At 37.3% G+C, this 19,381-nt stretch overlaps 1 protein-coding gene and 1 long non-coding RNA gene across 3 annotated transcripts in view; both read left to right on the top strand.

Moving 5' to 3' along the window:
- The first annotated feature begins 2,456 nt into the window (after positions 1-2,456).
- LOC128884737 (paramyosin, long form-like) overlaps positions 2,457-19,381 on the top strand; it is a 28,098-nt gene continuing 11,173 nt past the window's right edge. For both annotated transcript variants that reach the window (XR_008459459.1, XM_054138334.1), the window contains exons 1-11: positions 2,457-2,840; positions 4,441-4,497; positions 8,272-8,358; positions 8,597-8,763; positions 15,690-15,927; positions 16,025-16,144; positions 16,292-16,441; positions 16,610-16,756; positions 17,058-17,274; positions 17,462-17,589; positions 17,901-18,013. Coding sequence is in view for 1 of the 2 variants with exons in the window: in XM_054138334.1 (XP_053994309.1) it covers positions 2,727-2,840; positions 4,441-4,497; positions 8,272-8,358; positions 8,597-8,763; positions 15,690-15,927; positions 16,025-16,144; positions 16,292-16,441; positions 16,610-16,756; positions 17,058-17,274; positions 17,462-17,589; positions 17,901-18,013 (1,538 nt within the window). In the remaining variant the exon portion in view is untranslated. The remainder of the gene's footprint in view (positions 2,841-4,440; positions 4,498-8,271; positions 8,359-8,596; positions 8,764-15,689; positions 15,928-16,024; positions 16,145-16,291; positions 16,442-16,609; positions 16,757-17,057; positions 17,275-17,461; positions 17,590-17,900; positions 18,014-19,381) is intronic.
- LOC128884755 (uncharacterized) lies at positions 3,751-4,371 on the top strand. The gene is made up of 2 exons (XR_008459465.1): positions 3,751-4,097; positions 4,183-4,371. It is a non-coding gene; the product is annotated as an uncharacterized LOC128884755 (long non-coding RNA).

The raw sequence follows: 19,381 nt of genomic DNA, 5'->3' as shown, positions 1-19,381 counted from the left end.
ATCTATAGCAGAAATTATTCAGGACAGAGATGATTAATTGCCAGACGATGAATAGCACACAACAACGTATTAATAAATAGCCAGAAATAAATTCTGTTCTACAGTCGATAGATCGTGGCATCTTATTCTTAATCGTTAGTCATAAATAAATTGTTATAAATAAAATGTCACGAATAAAAGATGGACCCGTATTAATAGCAATAATGTTTGCCACGAGACCATCGGCATTTGAAGTTCGCGAACGATTCCTTCCACGAAGGAAGATGCCCCAGACTTGGGGATTATTGTACGCGTAACAGAATGTTGAATAAATTTGGAAAGCATGGAACGAGACGGTGCTTCGAGACCGCAATACCAACGCCGCGCCGATGGAAACGCGCCCAGCATTCTCGTTAACCATCGTCGAATCGTCAACAACGATGTCGAGCGTAAATACCAAAAAGCCGGTGGATATTTCGTCGCAGCTGCGAGATCATCGTGAATTCGCGGTGTATTCCAGAAATCGGATCGGTAGACAGCAATTTTTCAAAAGGAATTCTCCTCACTTGTTGAGTCGTTGGTCAACCTCAACGCGTGGTCGTATGTATGTCAAAGAATTTCGTCGTATGCAAGATACACATCAAGACCAGACTTTCTTTTGAAGAGCACAGAATTTAAATCAATTAAATAGAGGCAGTTCTTTAATCAATAATCAATCGTTGCGTTTGCATAAAATAATAAAATACCCAATGATAGATTATACCAGCATGACAATGTTAGACGCGCACAGAATATACGGTGTCCTATAATTCGTGAGGCAATCGAAAAGAATGTGACTCTCAATCCAAAAATAATCCAGAAATGTGGGATAAGATTTGTTTTTTAGAGTTTGAGTTTCCAGGATAATCGATTTCGGAAGTCATTTATCCTGAAACACATTATGTTGATATTTAGAATGTATCTATATGATACATTCAGGTAATTATTTATAATTAAAGTATTATTCTTTTAAGTTACTTAAATTTTTAAATTTTATTTTTGAAACTAAACATCCTATGAATAAACTATAAATATAAAACAGTTCCATCTTATAATTCCCTATAAACTGATATTTTTTTAAAATTCACACCTCTACGCCTCTTAGAACTTCCAGCAAAAAACGTTCCGCGGTAAAAGGATTAATAAATACGTCAAATGCATCCCTTTTTCTAAGGTGTCGACGTGAAATTAGCCATCGCCCCGTGTAATTATAGATTATGTTCCCGTGTACCTCACGCACGATGAGTGTACACGGGCAAAAATAGTCGCGATTCTAAAACGATTTTGGCTCCGATATGACACTCGGATGACAATGCGCGATTGTTATACTTTGACACCTACGGTACTATCGGTACTTGAATGAGTCAACGACTTCTCTCATCGATGGCCGATCTATGCGAAGTGATGACCCTGCAGCTTTTCAAGTACGGTATATCTAAATCGGTACGAGGAGCGACGCAGTTGCACGGCTGAATGTTGGGCGAATAATTCCACGTCGGAAAGCGTGGGACGCCAGGGCTAATTCTAATTCTAATTGTCTCCTCGGACAATTTCGATCGTGAATCGGTTTCTGATTGGCACAGGTACACCTGTTGAGTGGCGAGCAAGCTTCGTCTTTCATGTTTCACGCGATGAAAGCTTTAGAGTCTAAAGATTGTTGGTTAGACTGATGAAGTTTAGGCTGATCTTTTTCAGGATTGAAGAAAGTTATTTTCATTTGTTATAATTGCAATTTCAATCTTTTATATACGTGTATAGTTTGGATTCATATTTTTCTTCTGCTCACATGAATGCATGTATTGAAATAATTTGTGACCAAGGTACTGTTATTCTAATAGTAACATTGTGAAGGTATTTTGATGAAAAGGCAATAAAGATAATAAATATTCAGATGCAATAAAGTATTAATTAAAATTAAATATCAAAACATTGAAGAAGCAGTAATTCTCATATTAAAATGTAATAATAATTAGACTGTTGATATTCATTCGCTCCTATCAAGTGAACATATAGTTAAACATATGAGGATGACAAATGCAAAAATATCTAAAACACCACCAATAAAATACACAACACCTTTGCAAAATAACACATACTTCCATTCAAATCTTAACTCTTTATTATCTGTATCTGCAATAATAAGAATTTCCCTAAACATCCGCAGTCTAACAGTAACAATCTATAGAATATAATAATATAGAAAATATAATTCATCAGTTAAAAACTCGTTCGCTAACGAAGCATCCCGTTGGCAGGTGCTTTGAGGAAACGTGGGCGTCCGTGGAGCGGCGGTGGTCGTCGGCTGGTGGTTCCCCTCGGTCGACGAGGACGTGGAACAACGGCGATGACGAGTCCGTCGCCGCGTGTTCCTGGTGGGGGTTGATGATCTAACGCGCACGCGCCCAACCGTCATTTTGACGATGCCATGGAGCCGCCGGCGCGCCATACGAACGACGACGGGTCGCGCACTACGAGTAGGGCGCTGGTCGGCTCCGAAACCCCCGAAGAAGAGACGGAAGAAGAAGAAGAAGGTGGAGTAGGAAGTGGTAGCTGACTACGACGATTTAAATCAATACGACGCAACTTAGCACCAGCCAGTGCATCGAGGCGAAACACACGAAGGTTAGCGAACAACCCGAGGAGTAAACGAATCTCGGCCGAGGGAATCGAGGAATCGTCGAGAGAGCGAGTGAATCCAAGCGGACAGGATGTCTTCAGCGATCGCTAAAGCTTCCAAATACACGTACCGCTCCACCGGCGGTGGTACTGCCGATGTCAGCATCGAATACAGCGCCGACCTCAGCGCTCTCACCAGACTGGAGGTAGGTTACCAAAGAACGGGGCACAGGTAACCCTTTTTCCATCAAATTCGATTGCAAACCGGGACAGGTATCGCTTCGTTATCATCTGCATCACACTGGTATCGTACATACATTTATTTCAATCGATTCCTCGTTTCTAACCCTTTGCACTCGAAAGGTGACTCTCGGTCACCACTAGGTTTCACGCAGCAAATCTACTAGCAATAATGTTTCTTCAAGTTTCGTTTCTTTGGAAATCGAAGTGTCAAAACGATTGTCGGTGAAGTAAAGACGACCTGATTCTCAGATCTCAGTTTGCGATTATGAATCTAAGTTTAGTATACGTGGTAATAGAATGCTAAGAAAGCATCTCGAGCTGCTTGTAGATACCAGAAAAAAAGGCCTCCAGTGCAAAGGGCTAATATAGTCCTGGACAGCCTTCACTTTAGACTCATCCCCCATTGCTTTTGTTTTTAATCGTAACGGTCTGGTGTAGACGATGTAACGAAGCCTTACAGTGCCTAAAAATATTCAAGCTCTCAAGATTTAACGTAACGATTTCTCAAAAACCGTGTTCATTCGGTTATTAAATCGAAAAAGTAGAGAAAGGGAACAGGAGTTCGCAAAGGGCGAAGGTAAATGAAAGCTAACATTGGTGAAATAGAGTGTTCGAATGAATTGAGAGAACATCAAGACCTGTTCAGATATGTTCAATGTAGTCTCGCCAGACTTGAGCACTGTGCTGAGTCTAGAACGTTCCACGAGGCTCTAGAATCTAAAGAGAATTTAAGATGCTCGTTGGGATCATAGAGGAAGATTTAGGAAACCCTCTGGGCGTCCACCAGAAGGAAATCCAGCACGTGACCGTATATGTTCGCCTAGAAGAATACGTCCTGTGAAATCCAATACGTCCAATGGAGAGAGTCCAAGATGTTCGACGGAACCTGTTCGACGAGGGCCCGATGACGCAACCTGCAGGCGACCCTTCGAGATCCTCTCTAGGTCGATTCATTTCGAGGCGACGAGGAAACTCCTAAAAGAGTGATCGAAGCTGGTGCAAAGGAGCAGTGACCGATTTCGCAGTGGGGGACAGTGAGACGCGAGAAAGTTCAGTGACCATAAGGGATATTAGTGCCAACCCTGACGAGGAACGAAAGTGCTACCGTCCCGTGGCTATCGGATTGCTCGTGTACGAAAATAGTCGTGAATATCGGCCCTGAGATCGTGCCTGAACAAACCGGAGTGACATCTTCGTGGCGCTCGCGAAACGCCCTCGAGGTAGACGAACGACCCCGATCGATCCCGAACGAGGAAAACTCGCCTGTGCATTCAAGTAAGATCGTACTTTTTCTGTCGGTTCGAGGTGAACGTTCCCTGGATGCTCGTTAAGAGCCACGGGGACTCGAGCTCAGGTTCCGTTGGAAACGACCCCAAAACGGACGCTGCGCGGCGAAGATACTCCTGTTCCCTCGAGGACGAGCCCGTTCGGTGGCCGTCCGTCTTTCCGAAATACCTACAGTCCGCTGTTGGATATTTTCGTCGGCCCATTACGTAAAGCACCCGACCCTCTGCAACCGAGTCCCGTGATACGCTCTAATCCTTCTCTTGCCTCTCATTTCAGGACAAAATCCGCCTGCTGCAGGATGACCTGGAGTCTGAGAGAGAACTGCGCCAGAGGGTGAGTCTCTTAAATGCTCTGTCATGTCCTTGCAACCGTCGCAACTAGGTGAATTAGGTGGAACTCTTGGTCATTCGTAAGGTCTTCCTTGTTGAGGGCTTTTAGATTGTTAACGGAGAGTGCGTATGTCTTTTGAGAGAGATGGGTGGGATTCTTGTTTACCTTAAGGGTGGAATAGGAATTTTGAATGGGTAGCATAGAGAAAAACAGTTGACATAACAGTCTATTAGTAGTCGTTGTTTCAGTAGTAGACAGTGTTAGTATAGTTAGAGATAATTAAACCCCTTGTTTGGTGATTAGATATAAACTGAACGTTTAGAACTTATCTAATTTTGCTTAACCCATACACTGTCATGCAAATTTAAAACGTTTTGCCTTGGGCGCCAAGATTTAATACAGATGTGTAATCTAGGTTACTATTTTGATAATAAAAAGTGATATTAAATTTGTTGTTTTAAAAAGAATATTTACCTTCTTCTTTTGCAATAATTCGTGACTCGAAAGGCTATAAACTTATCCTTTCAGTAATTGCAATCAATTTGAATTACGAGACATCTCCTAGTTAGCTGTGAATGGATTGATCGATATTATTTTTAAATACCCAAGCAAGACGATACACTCAATAAATTAAGGGTAAACAACTTTGGAACAGTTACAGGTTAAATAAAAATGAAATGACCAGACTGAAATTCTATTTTATGTCAAGTGAATTTAATTTAATTACTCTTATCAATAGCAACATTCCTAAAAGCAAACATGCGATTTCACACTTAATAAATTGAAGATAAACAACCTTCAACCCCTCCTACGGTAAAAAAAGATTCGAATTACTATTACTAGACTGAAAAAGTGAATTTAACCTAATCGACCAGTCCACAAAGTTACTATAACTCATCTAGTATTCCAATAGTCTCCTTTCATTTATCGAGTGCTAACAGGCGTACGCGAAGAGTTTTTGTAGGATTGGCGAAGATCGAGTATTTCGCAGGAATAGTGGAGCATCTCCGCCAGAAGCCTCGCGTCTGGTGCGCGCCAGGGGATAAAAATACCGAAACGGCGGTGATAAACGTCAATTTCGAGACTTTATGTAATGTAGGCATTGTGAATTTTGAAACTGCTACGAAAAAAGCGAGAGTGGCCCGCTCCACCATAGAGTGGGGAGTAGTAGGTCGAAATGTCCAGCTCTCGACTCGCGTCTATTTTTGGGGATGCGCGCCTCTTCAGCGGACGAACCCGCATTCCTTTTTCGTGTACGGCGTACATGTAACGCATCATGTCTAAAAACGAAAACAAAAACAATCTTTCAGGACCATCCGTGAAAAAAGAGCGGTCGTCACAAATTTTTATTGGCTCTGATTTGAATATTTGCACGATTTCCTTTTCGGTAAAAATTTGTCTGACCAAGTACACATAATTTTTGATGTTTTGAGGGTTGTGGATTCACCTCGTTTGCTTCGTGGATTTTAGATGAATGGAAAAATATAACTATGGGGATCCTATTCGAATGCAGCGTTAAATTTGCATTTAAATTTATAAATTAACAATACTTGCACGATTTCTATTTTATTCAAAAATTTTTCTAACAAAGAACACCTGGATTTTTACAATTTTCTAGATTGTGGATAGAACTAGTTCGTTTCGTGAATTTTAGATGAATGGAAAGATGTAACCGTGGGTATCTCGTTCAAATGGCGCGTTACATTTAAAAAGAGCATCTCTGGTTTCATTGTTCTGCAAGCCCCACGGAAATCAAATTCATACGTAACGTTCGCCGCAATACGTGACTTGAACCTGTGCCAGAGACGTTCTCCGCGCTTTGGAATCGCAAAAAGTTGCAAATTATGATCGCGTTGAGTTCGCGTTACGTGTTAAGTTGTGTTCGTGTCGTTATTTTGAGAAGAAAACCGTGCAGGGGGTTGGACCGAGTCGTTATGTAACACTGCGAGTAGCCCAATTCCGAAAATTTGTCTTTTCCTCGAAAATACACGTTTGCATTCTCATTTCTTGAAAAAGGGACACTGATCTCTCGCTTGACAAACAACAGCTGTGACAGCAGTCGAGCTATTCGAGCCGTTAATTCTTCCCTCGTATATTTGATTTTCCGAAATAGCCACCGTATATAGGGGAATTGCGATTAAAATAAATTTTGGAATTTTTAAGAATCTGACAAGAATTTATCGTTTAAAGATGAACTACAAATACATTCTACTGTAGGGTACAATTAAAATAAATTTTTGAAATTTGAGACAAATATCTAAAGAATTTCCTCGTTCATGGAAAGATTACTTTTTTATTTACTCAGCTATTGGAATAATAGACACATTCTTCCTTTCCAAATTTAATAGGCACTCTAAAATATTAGCTGTTTACAAACAAAACTCTATTGAAGTAAAATAAATTATAAATTTGAAGATTATTATTTTAATAGAGAATAGTTTCTTTTATAAAATGGTAAACCCACAAGTGATGTCTGTTTAAATGTCTTTCGTAATGACATTTGGCAAAATGACACTACAGATATATATTAAAATAAATATATCAGAGAAAAATTAATTAAATTCTAATTTATATTCTGAAATACATTATTTTACATTAGGATTATTAAACCTCTTGTGTATAATGCACCTTTTTAATTTAATATAACAGACAACAAAAATATTTTGATTACTCAAAGAAATAATTCAAGACCGAGGAGGTTAAGTAATCTTCTAAATTGATGTTTTCATAGTAAAATTATAATCTGAAAATTCCATAACAACTATTGAAAAAAAGAATTCAAAACTGAAAAAGTGTTAAGTTATCTTCTAAATGAGTGTTCTTCTTGCAAAAGAATAATTTTTTAAAATCCAATGACATCAATTCCATCCCAACCAACGCGAAGAACACAAAGAATATTTTGTTTACTAACAAGAAAAGAATTCAAAACTGAAGAAGTGTTAGGTAATCGTGTAAATCAGCGTGTTTATTGCGAAAAAATCTTCCAGGAAGTGCGTGTTCTTACGCAATAAATGCAACGAGCCATGGAGAACATGGTGGTTTCCGGCGTACGGACAGTTATGGCGATGTCGCGCGTCTATCTTTTCTCGATAAACGCCTCGTTTGTAATATGAATAAAGCTCCCGATATAGAGCCAGTCCGTCCGGAATTAGATCGTTCTATTCGCGGTCCGAAGAAACCTGACGTCAAGCTTGCACCGAGCCGTTCGCGTCGTTCCTTGAGGCCTCTTTCCAAAACAATGCCGCGCATCTCGATTACACTCAACAGACATCAACGTGTTCCGACAGTGCTCTTCTATCTCCCTGCAATCAATTCGTATCTCGAGAAATGATGTAAACGAGGATATGTTTATGTACGTCTTCACTCGTTTACGATGGCTATGTTTGATGGCAATAATAACGATAATAATACGATTTTATTGTAGGAAGATCGTATACACTAGGATTGTCAAAGACAGGGTAGAGTTAGATGGATCACGTGTATTTGGATGTTGATGATTTACAATTTCCATAGGATTTTTATATTTATATATATTTATATATATTTATTTTTACTAACTTTTTTGTGTAACTATTTAAGATGTCTATAAATGTATATTTTATTGTAGCAAGATTGTATATATTAGGATTGCCAACGATAGGGTATGGTTAGGTGAATCGCGTTTATTTTGTAGTTTTTGATTTACGTTCGAACATAAATTCGTAGACGCTGCACTATGACAGTATTTGTATTGAACGACATACTAACATTTTGTTTACTTGGCACGTGACTTGGCAGATCGAACGCGAGCGCGCTGATTTGAGCGTGCAAGTCATCCAGCTGTCCGAACGTCTCGAAGAGGCAGAGGGTGGCGCCGAATCTCAAGTAAGTACCACAAATAATGCGTAACCAAAACAATGATTTAAAAAGTCGATCTCCATAACCCTTTCATTCCCAAGTTGATTGATTGATTTTTATTTCTTTTTTTTTTCAATAATTCCGAACCTCTCACTTTAAGAATACAATGGGAATGGAAGGGTTCAGACATACGAGAGAACTTTCGTGAAATTTCCTTCAACGTCATCAGAAAATTAATTGTTACTTTTCAAATGGAACTCTGCAGTTCGAGATCAACAAGAAGAGGGACACGGAACTGGCCAAGTTGCGCAAACTACTCGAAGATGTTCATCTTGAGAGCGAGGAGACTGCGCATCTTCTGCGCAAAAAACACCAGGAGGTTGTTGTCGACTTCCAGGATCAGATCGATCAACTTGCAAAAGCTCGCGCCAGGTCAGTAAAATAATCGACACATCATTTTTCACTCGTCCAAGTTCACAACTAGACCGCGAGTATTTATGCACAATTTATATTTTTGTACATACAAATGATGAGCGGAAACGTCGGTTAAAATTTGTTTCGTCTTCTAAATATCGTAACGTATATTTTATAAATAATAATAAGGGTATGTCAAGAAATAGGAGCAAACAATCAATTTATAGGTTTCACAACTTCATGATAATAGTAGAAATATATAAGATATCAAGGACCAATAACAAAGAAATCAATTTGTTAATTTTATATCTACATAATAATCGGCACATGAAATGGTCTAGATGAAAAGCAAAAGTAATCATTCATAAATATCACAGCTTTATAATTTCACAATACAGTAACGAAAACATTCAAGGAACGGAAAATTTTGTTCCAAATTGTTGGAGGACGTTTACATTACGGAAATGGCGCGGATAAGAGTTCGAAAGCAGGTATCAAAGCAAAGCACTATAACATTCTGATTTCGACGGAAGCTAAACACGCCAACGAATCGCGCACGAATTCCTCGATACCAAACGAACGAAATCGGAACACCAACAAACCGTGGTTAATTATATACACTTGTGAAAATAAAATCGCGGCCTCGGTATGCTCGCGCACGCGATCCTCCTCCCCTTTGAGGTCAAAGCGCGCGAAGCGTCAATAAATAATCCACCGGAAGTCCAAAGGTACGTCAAAACCGAATTTCGTTTCGAGTAGAACAAAAACCATAGAAACTAAATGACAGATAATTAATAGAGAAATCTATTCGTGGCCAAAACTTGAATGTACTGATAGTAAACAAATGTCAAATGTATGCTCCTTTAAACAACACAAACGTAGAGTCTACGTACGTAGAGTTTACACATGGAATGGTGCTGTTGGAAAATAACTACATGAACACATTAACGTTTCAATTCTAAACAAAAATCCTTATAAAATTCATTAAGAAAAATTTTCAATCATATTCTAATTTTAAATTTTCTTATGGAGACATTTAATACCTCTGCAAACTCAACCACTTAAAACTTATCTCAAACATTAATAAATTCATAAATACTCTAATGGAATGGAAGTCCAATTTGAAACATAATATGGTCTATTACAAACATTTGTTTAGTAAATAGTTGCATAATCAATAATTAAAACTATCTAGGAAAATACAACTGTTTACTTAGGAGAGTCTAAACGTGAGGTCGAAATTTTTTAAGAGAAGTAAACAAATGCTTGTAAGAGACCACTTCAATCATTAAATTTAGTCAAATTTGGTATAAGAAGACAGTTTCGAATAGTACAGTCAGTGAATAAATTATCGGTGCCACTGAATGGAGGGAAATAGTTTTCAGTTTTACGGAAAGAATGCCAATTTTGAAGCTGGCAGCGAATAGTCACAGTCACGCAGCCAGTATAGCCATAGTCATTCAATTATAGATAGTTGCCCGTATTGGACCACTTTGGACATTTTCTTGAATTGAACTATTTCTAACAAATCGAAAATATTCTTATTTATATTGTTCTGCATGGAATGAAATTTAACACACACTAGATGATAATTATTCAAAGTATTTTTGACTTACTTATTAGAAATATTGAAAGTGAAGTTGTCAGTCAATATTCGTCTAAGTATCATTCAGATGTTTTCGTTATTCAACAAGTTTCAAGAAACCTGTTCTCTCCTGAGTGCGCTAAGAATTAGATCAGCGACAGTGATTCATAAGTACACGAATAACCAAGATATTATTTGTGTTCCTCGAAATAAAATAAAATTCACTAAACAGAGAGTTGAAAATACGATAAAATTTACTCGACAGAGAGTTACAATTACAATATTCTCTATACATATTCTCTAGAGGGCAGATTTTTTAAAAATTGTTTAAAGAATCGGATGATTCGTGAACACAAAAGTAACCAAGAAATAATTTCTGTTCCTAAAGGCAAAATGAAATTCATTCCACAGATAGTTAAAAATACAATATTCTCTCTAGACCTATTCCAGAGATCAGATTTTCCAGAATCGTTTAAAAAGATGAACCGAGGAAAAATATGATGGAGAAGGGTGATTCACGGCGAGTCGCCTCGTTAATTATAGCGAACATCGCGAGGAACGAAAGCGTATTCGAAAATTGCGGGAATTATGCTTGGCGATACTGGCCACTGGCCAAACAACCAACTTACTTGCACCTGAAATACGCGCAGACTCGTTCCCTCGGCTTTTCTAAACATAACCCGCGTCCTTTCCGACGTCCCGGCGCCCCGACGCGCGATACCCGCGCTACAAGGACGCCTCCGCTTCGAAAATTCACTGAGCTGTCATCGAGACGCCGTCTGTTATCTAATTGATCCCTACCTCTTTCGAGAAACTCGTTTACTCTGATTTGGTTAATGTGACATTCATTACGCAACCATCTTGCGCAAATTCCGAGGGAAGAGAAAATGGAGATGGGAAATAGTTTACCCCATTTTCTCCAGGAATTTGAATAGCAATATTCAAAGCAGTACCATAATAGGACACAAAGAGAATTTGGTTGTTACATAAAAATTTGGAACTATTACGAGAATTTTTAAATTAGAAAATAGAATATTGATATAGATAAAACTATAGGGTGGGAGGAGGCAGAATTGACCTACTCTTTCCTTTTCTCGTCCTTTGTCTACATAAACTTTGTTAGTTTACCTCTCGCGTAATAACAAAACGAAGATAAAACGAAGAAATGGAACAGTTCCCTCGATCGTACGAAACTTTAGTGCTTTCCTTCATCGTAATTATGGACACAATGTATCCACTCTTTTTTTACTTGAGCCTCGTCTCCTTGACTTCGTTTCCTCTTTGTCTATCGCATACTTTTCTTGCAGAAAAATACCGCTCGAAATAATTGAAGGACCACTTGCATGATTAAATGGGTCACAAGTCACGAAGACATATAAGTCCCTGTGTATCTTATATATATATCCCCACTCACGTACAATTTAATAACAATAATATTAATATTTTTGTAAAATGTCTAATTTATGAAACACATTAAGATACACAGGGACTTATATGCCTTCGTGACTATTTCGAGAAACTCGTTTACTCTGATTTGGTTAATGTGACATTCATTACGCAACCATCTTGCGCAAATTCCGAGGGAAGAGAAAATGGATACTTGAGAATTAAAAATAAAATTAGAATTACTCACAAAGGTAGTCCCCAACTCTATAAAGATATCATATTATTGATATTCAATGTTTATTTTATAGAAACTTATGTAGTATCTATTTGATTGAATCCTGTACTATACCGTAAAATTATTAAAATTCATACTCAAATGACAACATTTTTCTGTTTCATTGCTCTTTTGTCAAATAAAACATAGGAATAACTCTTTCAATCTTAAAATATTCCGAAAAAATTCCTCTTTCCATCTGGTATCGAGCTATAATCATTCCCTCCGAAAACCTGCATGCATTTGACGTATTTAATTTCGTCCCCATCCGTCATGCAATTTTCCTTCCACAAACATCGAACGAACGCAAAGCAAAAAGACGAAATAATTTATCTACGCGTCCCCAACTTTCAAGATTCCTTCCGAACATAATTTCGCAGTCTCTGTAAAGTACCAGAAACAAGCTGTCACAAGTTTTAGTTGAAATTGAATATCAGGAGTCACCGTTCCAAGCGTAGCTCTCAGCGAAAGCAATTACGACATTTATACGTCAACAGCGCCACGGCTAAGTAACAGTTAATTGCCTCTTAATATTTCAACTAGGAAAATAGAACACTCTTGAACGTCTTAATGGCGTCCAGGAATAATAAATGAAAAATGAGTTCTAGGCGAGACCCTTTCGCGGCTGCCCCTCTCGAGAAGCTGGAAATTACTGTTCCTCGTTCTTTTCTCGTTTCAATTACATTCTTGGCAAAAGAAGTGGAAGAAACGAATGTCAGGAGTTCGAGAATACGTGGCGCAGAAAAAGTTTCCACCTGTTGGCACGAGAAGGGGGCGTTTTAAACGCTTTTAAAACAGACCTGTCCTACTTCTCAAGTTGCTTGCCTCGATCTCTTCGTCTCGCTGCTCTGCCACCTTGTTATTTCCTTGATCTCTGTATTTTATTATTCCCTTCTTGCCCTTAGTACTACCTTTTAAATTATGGAACGTCCAGAAATGAGAAAGACTTTATTTGACGAATGAAAACTATAATATAAACCTTTTTACGTGTTTTATTTGTTACACAGGGTTTGTTCTGTATTTCAAATTTTAATTTGGTCTCTTCTTATTTTTTTAACTTTGAAATTATGACAATTTTGTTCGACTGTGAATCTTGTTGCTTTTGGCTCGAGAAACTCATGTTAAATTCATCTCTTGATATAGAACGATAACATTTTCGATGCTATTAGCGTTAAAAGCCTAGTAGACCACTGTGATGAGCACAATTTTATGAGAATAATGGATGACAAAAAAATGATATTTTGTGACGTTTATTCGACCGAATAGTTTCTTTATTGAATTCTATGATTGACGGATTGAAACGCAATTGAATACATAATTAATAGTAACATCGACATTCTAATTGAAAATAACAAAAGATAGATACGTAATATTAAGTACAATATTTTAAGATAACAGATTTTGTAAATATTTTGAATAGTTACATTTCTACTTCTTCATTATGAAACACTTAATTTACGATTCAAACATAAGCTTCTATTCTACAAATGGCGACTAAAGAGCTGTTCCCTTTTTATTCGATATTCGTGTCTAGACTCAAACTTTGCCAAAATATCGAGTGATCTAAATTTCTGTGGTCACACTTACTATGCATAAACATAATTTACTGAAGGCCTGATCACTCGTGAGCAACCACAACACATAAGAAGTTAAAAATTTATAACTCGATATAGAAGTAGAAGTTGGAAGGAGTAGTGGACCGTATTGGGCCAGTCAGACTTCGTAAACTCTAAGAGGAACAGCCTATTTGTAAACAATACTACTTATAGAAGTCCACGTTTTATTTATTTATGGTAATATGAACTTATGGTATTCGTGTAAATCTAAGACTAATTATTTAAATTCTAATGAACAATATATAATATAACATTGTTCCAAATTTTCAAAATATAGATTCAACATAAATGACTGTTTTTAGATATAGAATAGAAACTGGATGTTTAAGTGATATTTTGAATTGCTCTTTATTTTCGTCGCAGTTCAACCGCGTCCACTTTCGCACCTGTGTTTGTCACTCTTTCAAGTTTTTCTTCGTTTCGTTTTGGATGTTTCGCCACTTCTCACCTCGCGACTTTCTTTTCGTCGCAATGGCCCCTCTGCTCCTTTTTCAACCCCTCCACTCCTCGTTCCGCCTCACTCGGTCTTCCGTTTTTATTCTGCTGGTCTCTCTCTCCGCGGATCGTTTTGCTTGCTCGGCCGACTACTCGGCTTATGACTATTTTTAACCGTGCGAGTCGCACGGCAATCCACAACCCCGTGTTACCGCGCCATATTAGTACAGGCGACCAGCCCAGATCCCCACTATCCTCGGAATCGGCCGACACCTTACACCCTCTGTTACGTGTAGGTGGACTGCATCGATATCGCGATCTCTAGCCCTCTCTCTTTCGTACTTCTCTCTCCTTGTTTACATGACTCGATATCCACGTGCTAAAGGACTACACGCAGATGGGACACCCTTCACTTTTTTTTTCTTTTTCTATTCAATTTGGATATAAATCCTCTATTTCTATCTATTATATTTATGCTATTATATTTCTATCTATTATATTTTTATCTAGTAGTATATCGACATATCTATGTCTCTATTCTATATCTCAAGACTGACATTTATGTTAAATCCATATTTTGGAAATTTGGAATAATGTTGTATTATATATTGGTCATTGACATTTAAATAATTAGTCTTAGATTTACATAGATTTACCATAAGTTCACGTCACCATAAGTAAGTAGAACTTGGACTTCGTTAAGTAGTTCTGTTTACAAATAGGGATAGAGTTTACAAAGACTGACTATGATGTCTGGCCCAATACGGCCCACTACTCCTTGCAACTTCTACTTCTATATCAAGTGATAAGTTTTTAACTTCTTATGTGTTATGGTTACCTATGGTCGATCAGGCCTTCAGTAAATTATGTTTATGCATAGTAAATGTAACTAGAGGAGTTTAGATCACCCGATATATTGGCAAAATTTGAGTCTAGACACAAATTTTAAATATCGAAGAGGAACAAGTCGTTAATCGTCATTCATAGAATAGAAACTTGTGTTTCAATTGTAAATTAAGTATTTCATAATGAAGAAGTAGCAATGTAATTATTCAAAGTATTTACAAAATCTCCACAACACTTAAATCTCCTCAATGAAATATGTCAAAAAAAGAACCCAATATATATCCCTTATCAAACGTAAATGACACTTTATCTCGAATCATGAGCAAAGAAAAAAACGCCAATGGAAATCTGGCTGCGTTACAGAAAATAATCTGTAAGTACGCCAATGAATGTTGTCGAGCGCTTCTAGGAAAACATATGCCAGATGGATGCGGGTGCGGTTACCGTTGTTTCTCGGAATTTCGCGTATGTTTTCCAGGAACATAGTGGGCCACAATATTTACGTAGGTCATCCTTTAATTCATTTTAGTCGACGAACTAGGGAACTTTCAAACAAAAACTCTCTAACGATTCTAACAAAATGCAAATTGAAGGGCGAAATTTCTGCTATCTAATTAACGTTTGTCTGTTATTTGTACTGAAGGGAAAATATAATTACGGTTTAATAGTTTATGAGGAAATCAACGTTTACGTTTATTTACAGTTTATTCCTTACTAAAAATTAAAGAGCATAAATCTAAATATTTTACTAGAAAGTATTACTTTTAAGAATTCTGTCAACAATTGGTTCATGATTTTTCAGGGCTGACAAAGAAAAATCGAAATTCCAACAGGAGGTTTACGAACTCCTCGCTCAGCTGGACAATGTTACCAAAGAAAAGGTGATGTCGATAAAGACAGTGGAGAAGCTCGAATTCCACGTGGCCGAGCTCAATGTGAAAATTGAAGAATTGAACCGTACCATCGTTGACATCACCAGCCACAAAACCAGGCTCTCCCAAGAAAACATTGAATTAACGAAGGAAGTGCAAGACTTGAAGGTACGTGAGATTTTTATTCGTTCTCTTCTACCTTTGATATAATTACATTCTTATTACTTTTAAATTATTTTCATTGATTGCATTATTGACATCGTAGGTCAACATCGAGAACGTGATATACTTGAGGACGCAAATCGCAGGACAACTAGAGGACGCTCGTCGTCGTCTCGAAGATGAAGATCGTCGTCGTGCATTGGTCGAAGCCTCCTTACATCAGGTAAACATTTTTGAATTTTTTATAAAAATAACATGACCCAACTATTGCAGACCATTAATTTCTTCAGTAATCAGGATAATAATATAATACAATACGTTTAATCCTAGAGAAGCTAAAATTAACACAAGTTGTGATGATTGTTTGCAGGTCGAGTCGGAATTGGAGTCCGTTCGTATTCAATTGGAAGAAGAATCTGAAGCACGTTTGGACATTGAACGTCAGTTGGTCAAGGCCAACGGCGAAGTACAAATTTGGAGATCGAAATACGAAACCGAAGCTAATGCTCGCGCCGAAGAGGTAACCGCCATTAGAAAAGAAATAGATAGAAGATAAACACGATTAAAGTTATCATCTTCATCTTTAATTATATTCACGATAAAATAGAAAAGAAGAACAAATGTTTCAAGTTTAATTTATATTTTACTTATAGACAGAATAATAGTAACATGTTCTGGAATTTTACAGGTAGAGGAATTGCGTCGCAAGTACAGCGCACGTATTCAGGAACAGGAAGAACAAATTGAAACACTGCTTGTCAAGATCAACAACCTCGAGAAACAAAAATCGCGCTTACAGTCTGAAGTGGAAGTCCTGATTATCGACTTGGAGAAGGTGTGTTTGCTATCTTTACATTTTTAAATTATATCTCTTCTTTAGTATATTATAGTACCAAAATATTTCAACTTATACTCGTAATACGCCTAAATACGTCGAAAGATTAATCTCGAATCATATCTTCTTCGCCAAATTACATAAATAATAATTAATCCTTCGATTGTTTGTTTTGCATCTATGGATAACTTTTCTACCTTCTGGTAAGGACTCAAAAATGAATATAATTACAAAGTGCAACTTGGTCATTCGACTAGCATTTTGCAGAGATTTATGAACGACTTGATGAATTTGTTTAAAGGCCAATGGAACAGCTCGGGAGCTCCAGAAACGCGTAGAACAATTGGAGAAGATCAATGTTGAACTGAAGGCTCGTTTCGATGAAAGCGTGGCGATGTACGAGCAGAGCCAGCGCGACCTTCGCAACAAACAACAGGAACTCCAACGCACCAATGCTGAACTCGACAAAACTCGCGAGATAAAGGACCAACTGGCTCGTGAGAACAAGAAATTGGCAGGTGCGTAAACATGAAAGTAACATTTAGAACCACCAAATCAGAAGCTGTTGCCTTTCCCATTAAGATTGCTACACGTCATAAAAAGTAATTAAAATGCATTGTTCGCGTGTTCTTCTAGACAATTTTAATAGAACTAATTAATGTTTCGTAATAATGTAAACGAACGAAAACTGTCCCATTGTTACAGATGACTTGGGTGATGCCAAGAACCAGCTGGCCGACATGAACCGCAGACTTCACGAACTGGAACTCGAACTTCGTCGTCTGGAGAACGAAAGGGAAGAGCTGGCTGCCGCCTACAAGGAAGCTGAAGCTGTAAGTACAAGCTCATTTGCATGAATACCTTAATCACACGCTCTTCCAGAAATAACGATAGTCCAGAAATATATTAAATTAATACTATGCCTCTAGCTTAATGTCAATTTATTAAGTAAATCCATATAAGTAGATAACCTGAATCTCAACCCGATGGTCACTAGAATGTATCCGTGATATACCAAAAATATAATACAAGTGTACTTAATTGTATTATATAATACAAATGTATAAAGACACTGCTCGAAATTTATGTAGAGTTATAAAGTGAGGAATACGGAATAGTGCCTGATGAATTGTATAAATTTCAGGGCCGCAAGATCGAGGAACAGCGTTCTCAGAGACTGGCCGCTGAATTGACTCAGATGCGTCACGATTATGAACGTCGCCTGACAGAGAAGGACGAAGAAATTGAAATCATCCGGTAAGTACCTGAATTGGTTTCATATTTTTCTTCCTAATCCTCGATATCAAACAAATCCCTGCAATGTTTCCATTTTTACGAGGTCATTTACACGAAGAAAGTTTTGAAAAACTGTTTCTTTCATTAAAATTCATTCAATTTAAAAGGTGTGTGAAGATAAATTTCAAGATCTTTGAGTTACAATTTCAGTACGGTATTCCCTTTTTCTGTCCCAAATATCAAACAATTAAATGGATATAATTATATTTCTTCGAATTATTAATTCCTACACTGTTTCCATTATTATGCTGCAATTCACGCAAAGAGACTTTTGAAATCGAATTTTTGAAAATTAGCCTTATGGTCAATATATACATAGAGATATGAAAGCAAAATTTCTACGTCTTTGAATTGCAATTTCAACTAAAAGATTCGTCCATTTGCAATACTATGTATCAACTTTAATATCGTATTTGCAAATGGCGAATCGCATTACATAACTCGTACTAAAGTTAACTTCTACTCGAGACAGACTGGTCGATACATGTTTCGTTTAAATAATTTAACAGGATTGGGATATAGCATTACTCCAAAATTGACAAACCTTTGCATGGTATTGAAATAATTATTAAATTAAAAATGTATATAGACGTACATTATTTATATGAAATTTAAAGAGTATAAATGTTGAGCTATGTCTGTTCACATTTTTCGAACTTGAATCGACTGAATACAATTTACAATAGAAATATTCTCATAATCATCATCAATCTTCAATCATAGATTTTTGCCCACACAATCATACCTCTGCATATTTCAATTATGCTTGCCGTCAGATCAAATGCAAATGTCTGAAATAAATCACTAAAACCAAAAAGTACGAATTTTTAGCAGCTCAGTCGCAATCTGTGATGCGTTCGATTTTATTTCCGGTACAACCACTGAGCGTGACGTGTCGCTCTAATAATAAAACAAGTTAATTTTATCTCGATCAAGTTTGTCATCGATCGATTAATCACTCTAGGTGTTTCCCGATCGGTCAGACGTTCAAGGGTGTATCCTGACGCGTTCTAATTATGTATTTATATGCGCAACATACACAAAACCCCCTGATTGCCAAGAACGAATAGTCATGCAGTGAGAATGATGCGCGATGACTTTTTTTCTTGGCTTCTTTCATCGTCGACGCAACATCGATCGCTCGATATATCGATTGTATCACTGTGAATGGACTTCGCGAAGTAGCTTCGACGACATGTTATTAAAAATAATATCGCGAAAAAGAAAATATTATCAATATCAATGAAAGTAAAAGGATCGATTAATTGCAATTTTATATTAAATAATTATTACAAATTTTTGAAATTCACGATGACAATGTCTTAGTTT

Source organism: Hylaeus volcanicus, chromosome 1, assembly GCF_026283585.1.
Source record: "Hylaeus volcanicus isolate JK05 chromosome 1, UHH_iyHylVolc1.0_haploid, whole genome shotgun sequence".
Taxonomy (NCBI): domain Eukaryota; kingdom Metazoa; phylum Arthropoda; class Insecta; order Hymenoptera; family Colletidae; genus Hylaeus; species Hylaeus volcanicus.
This window is presented reverse-complemented; position numbering and strand designations above follow the sequence as displayed.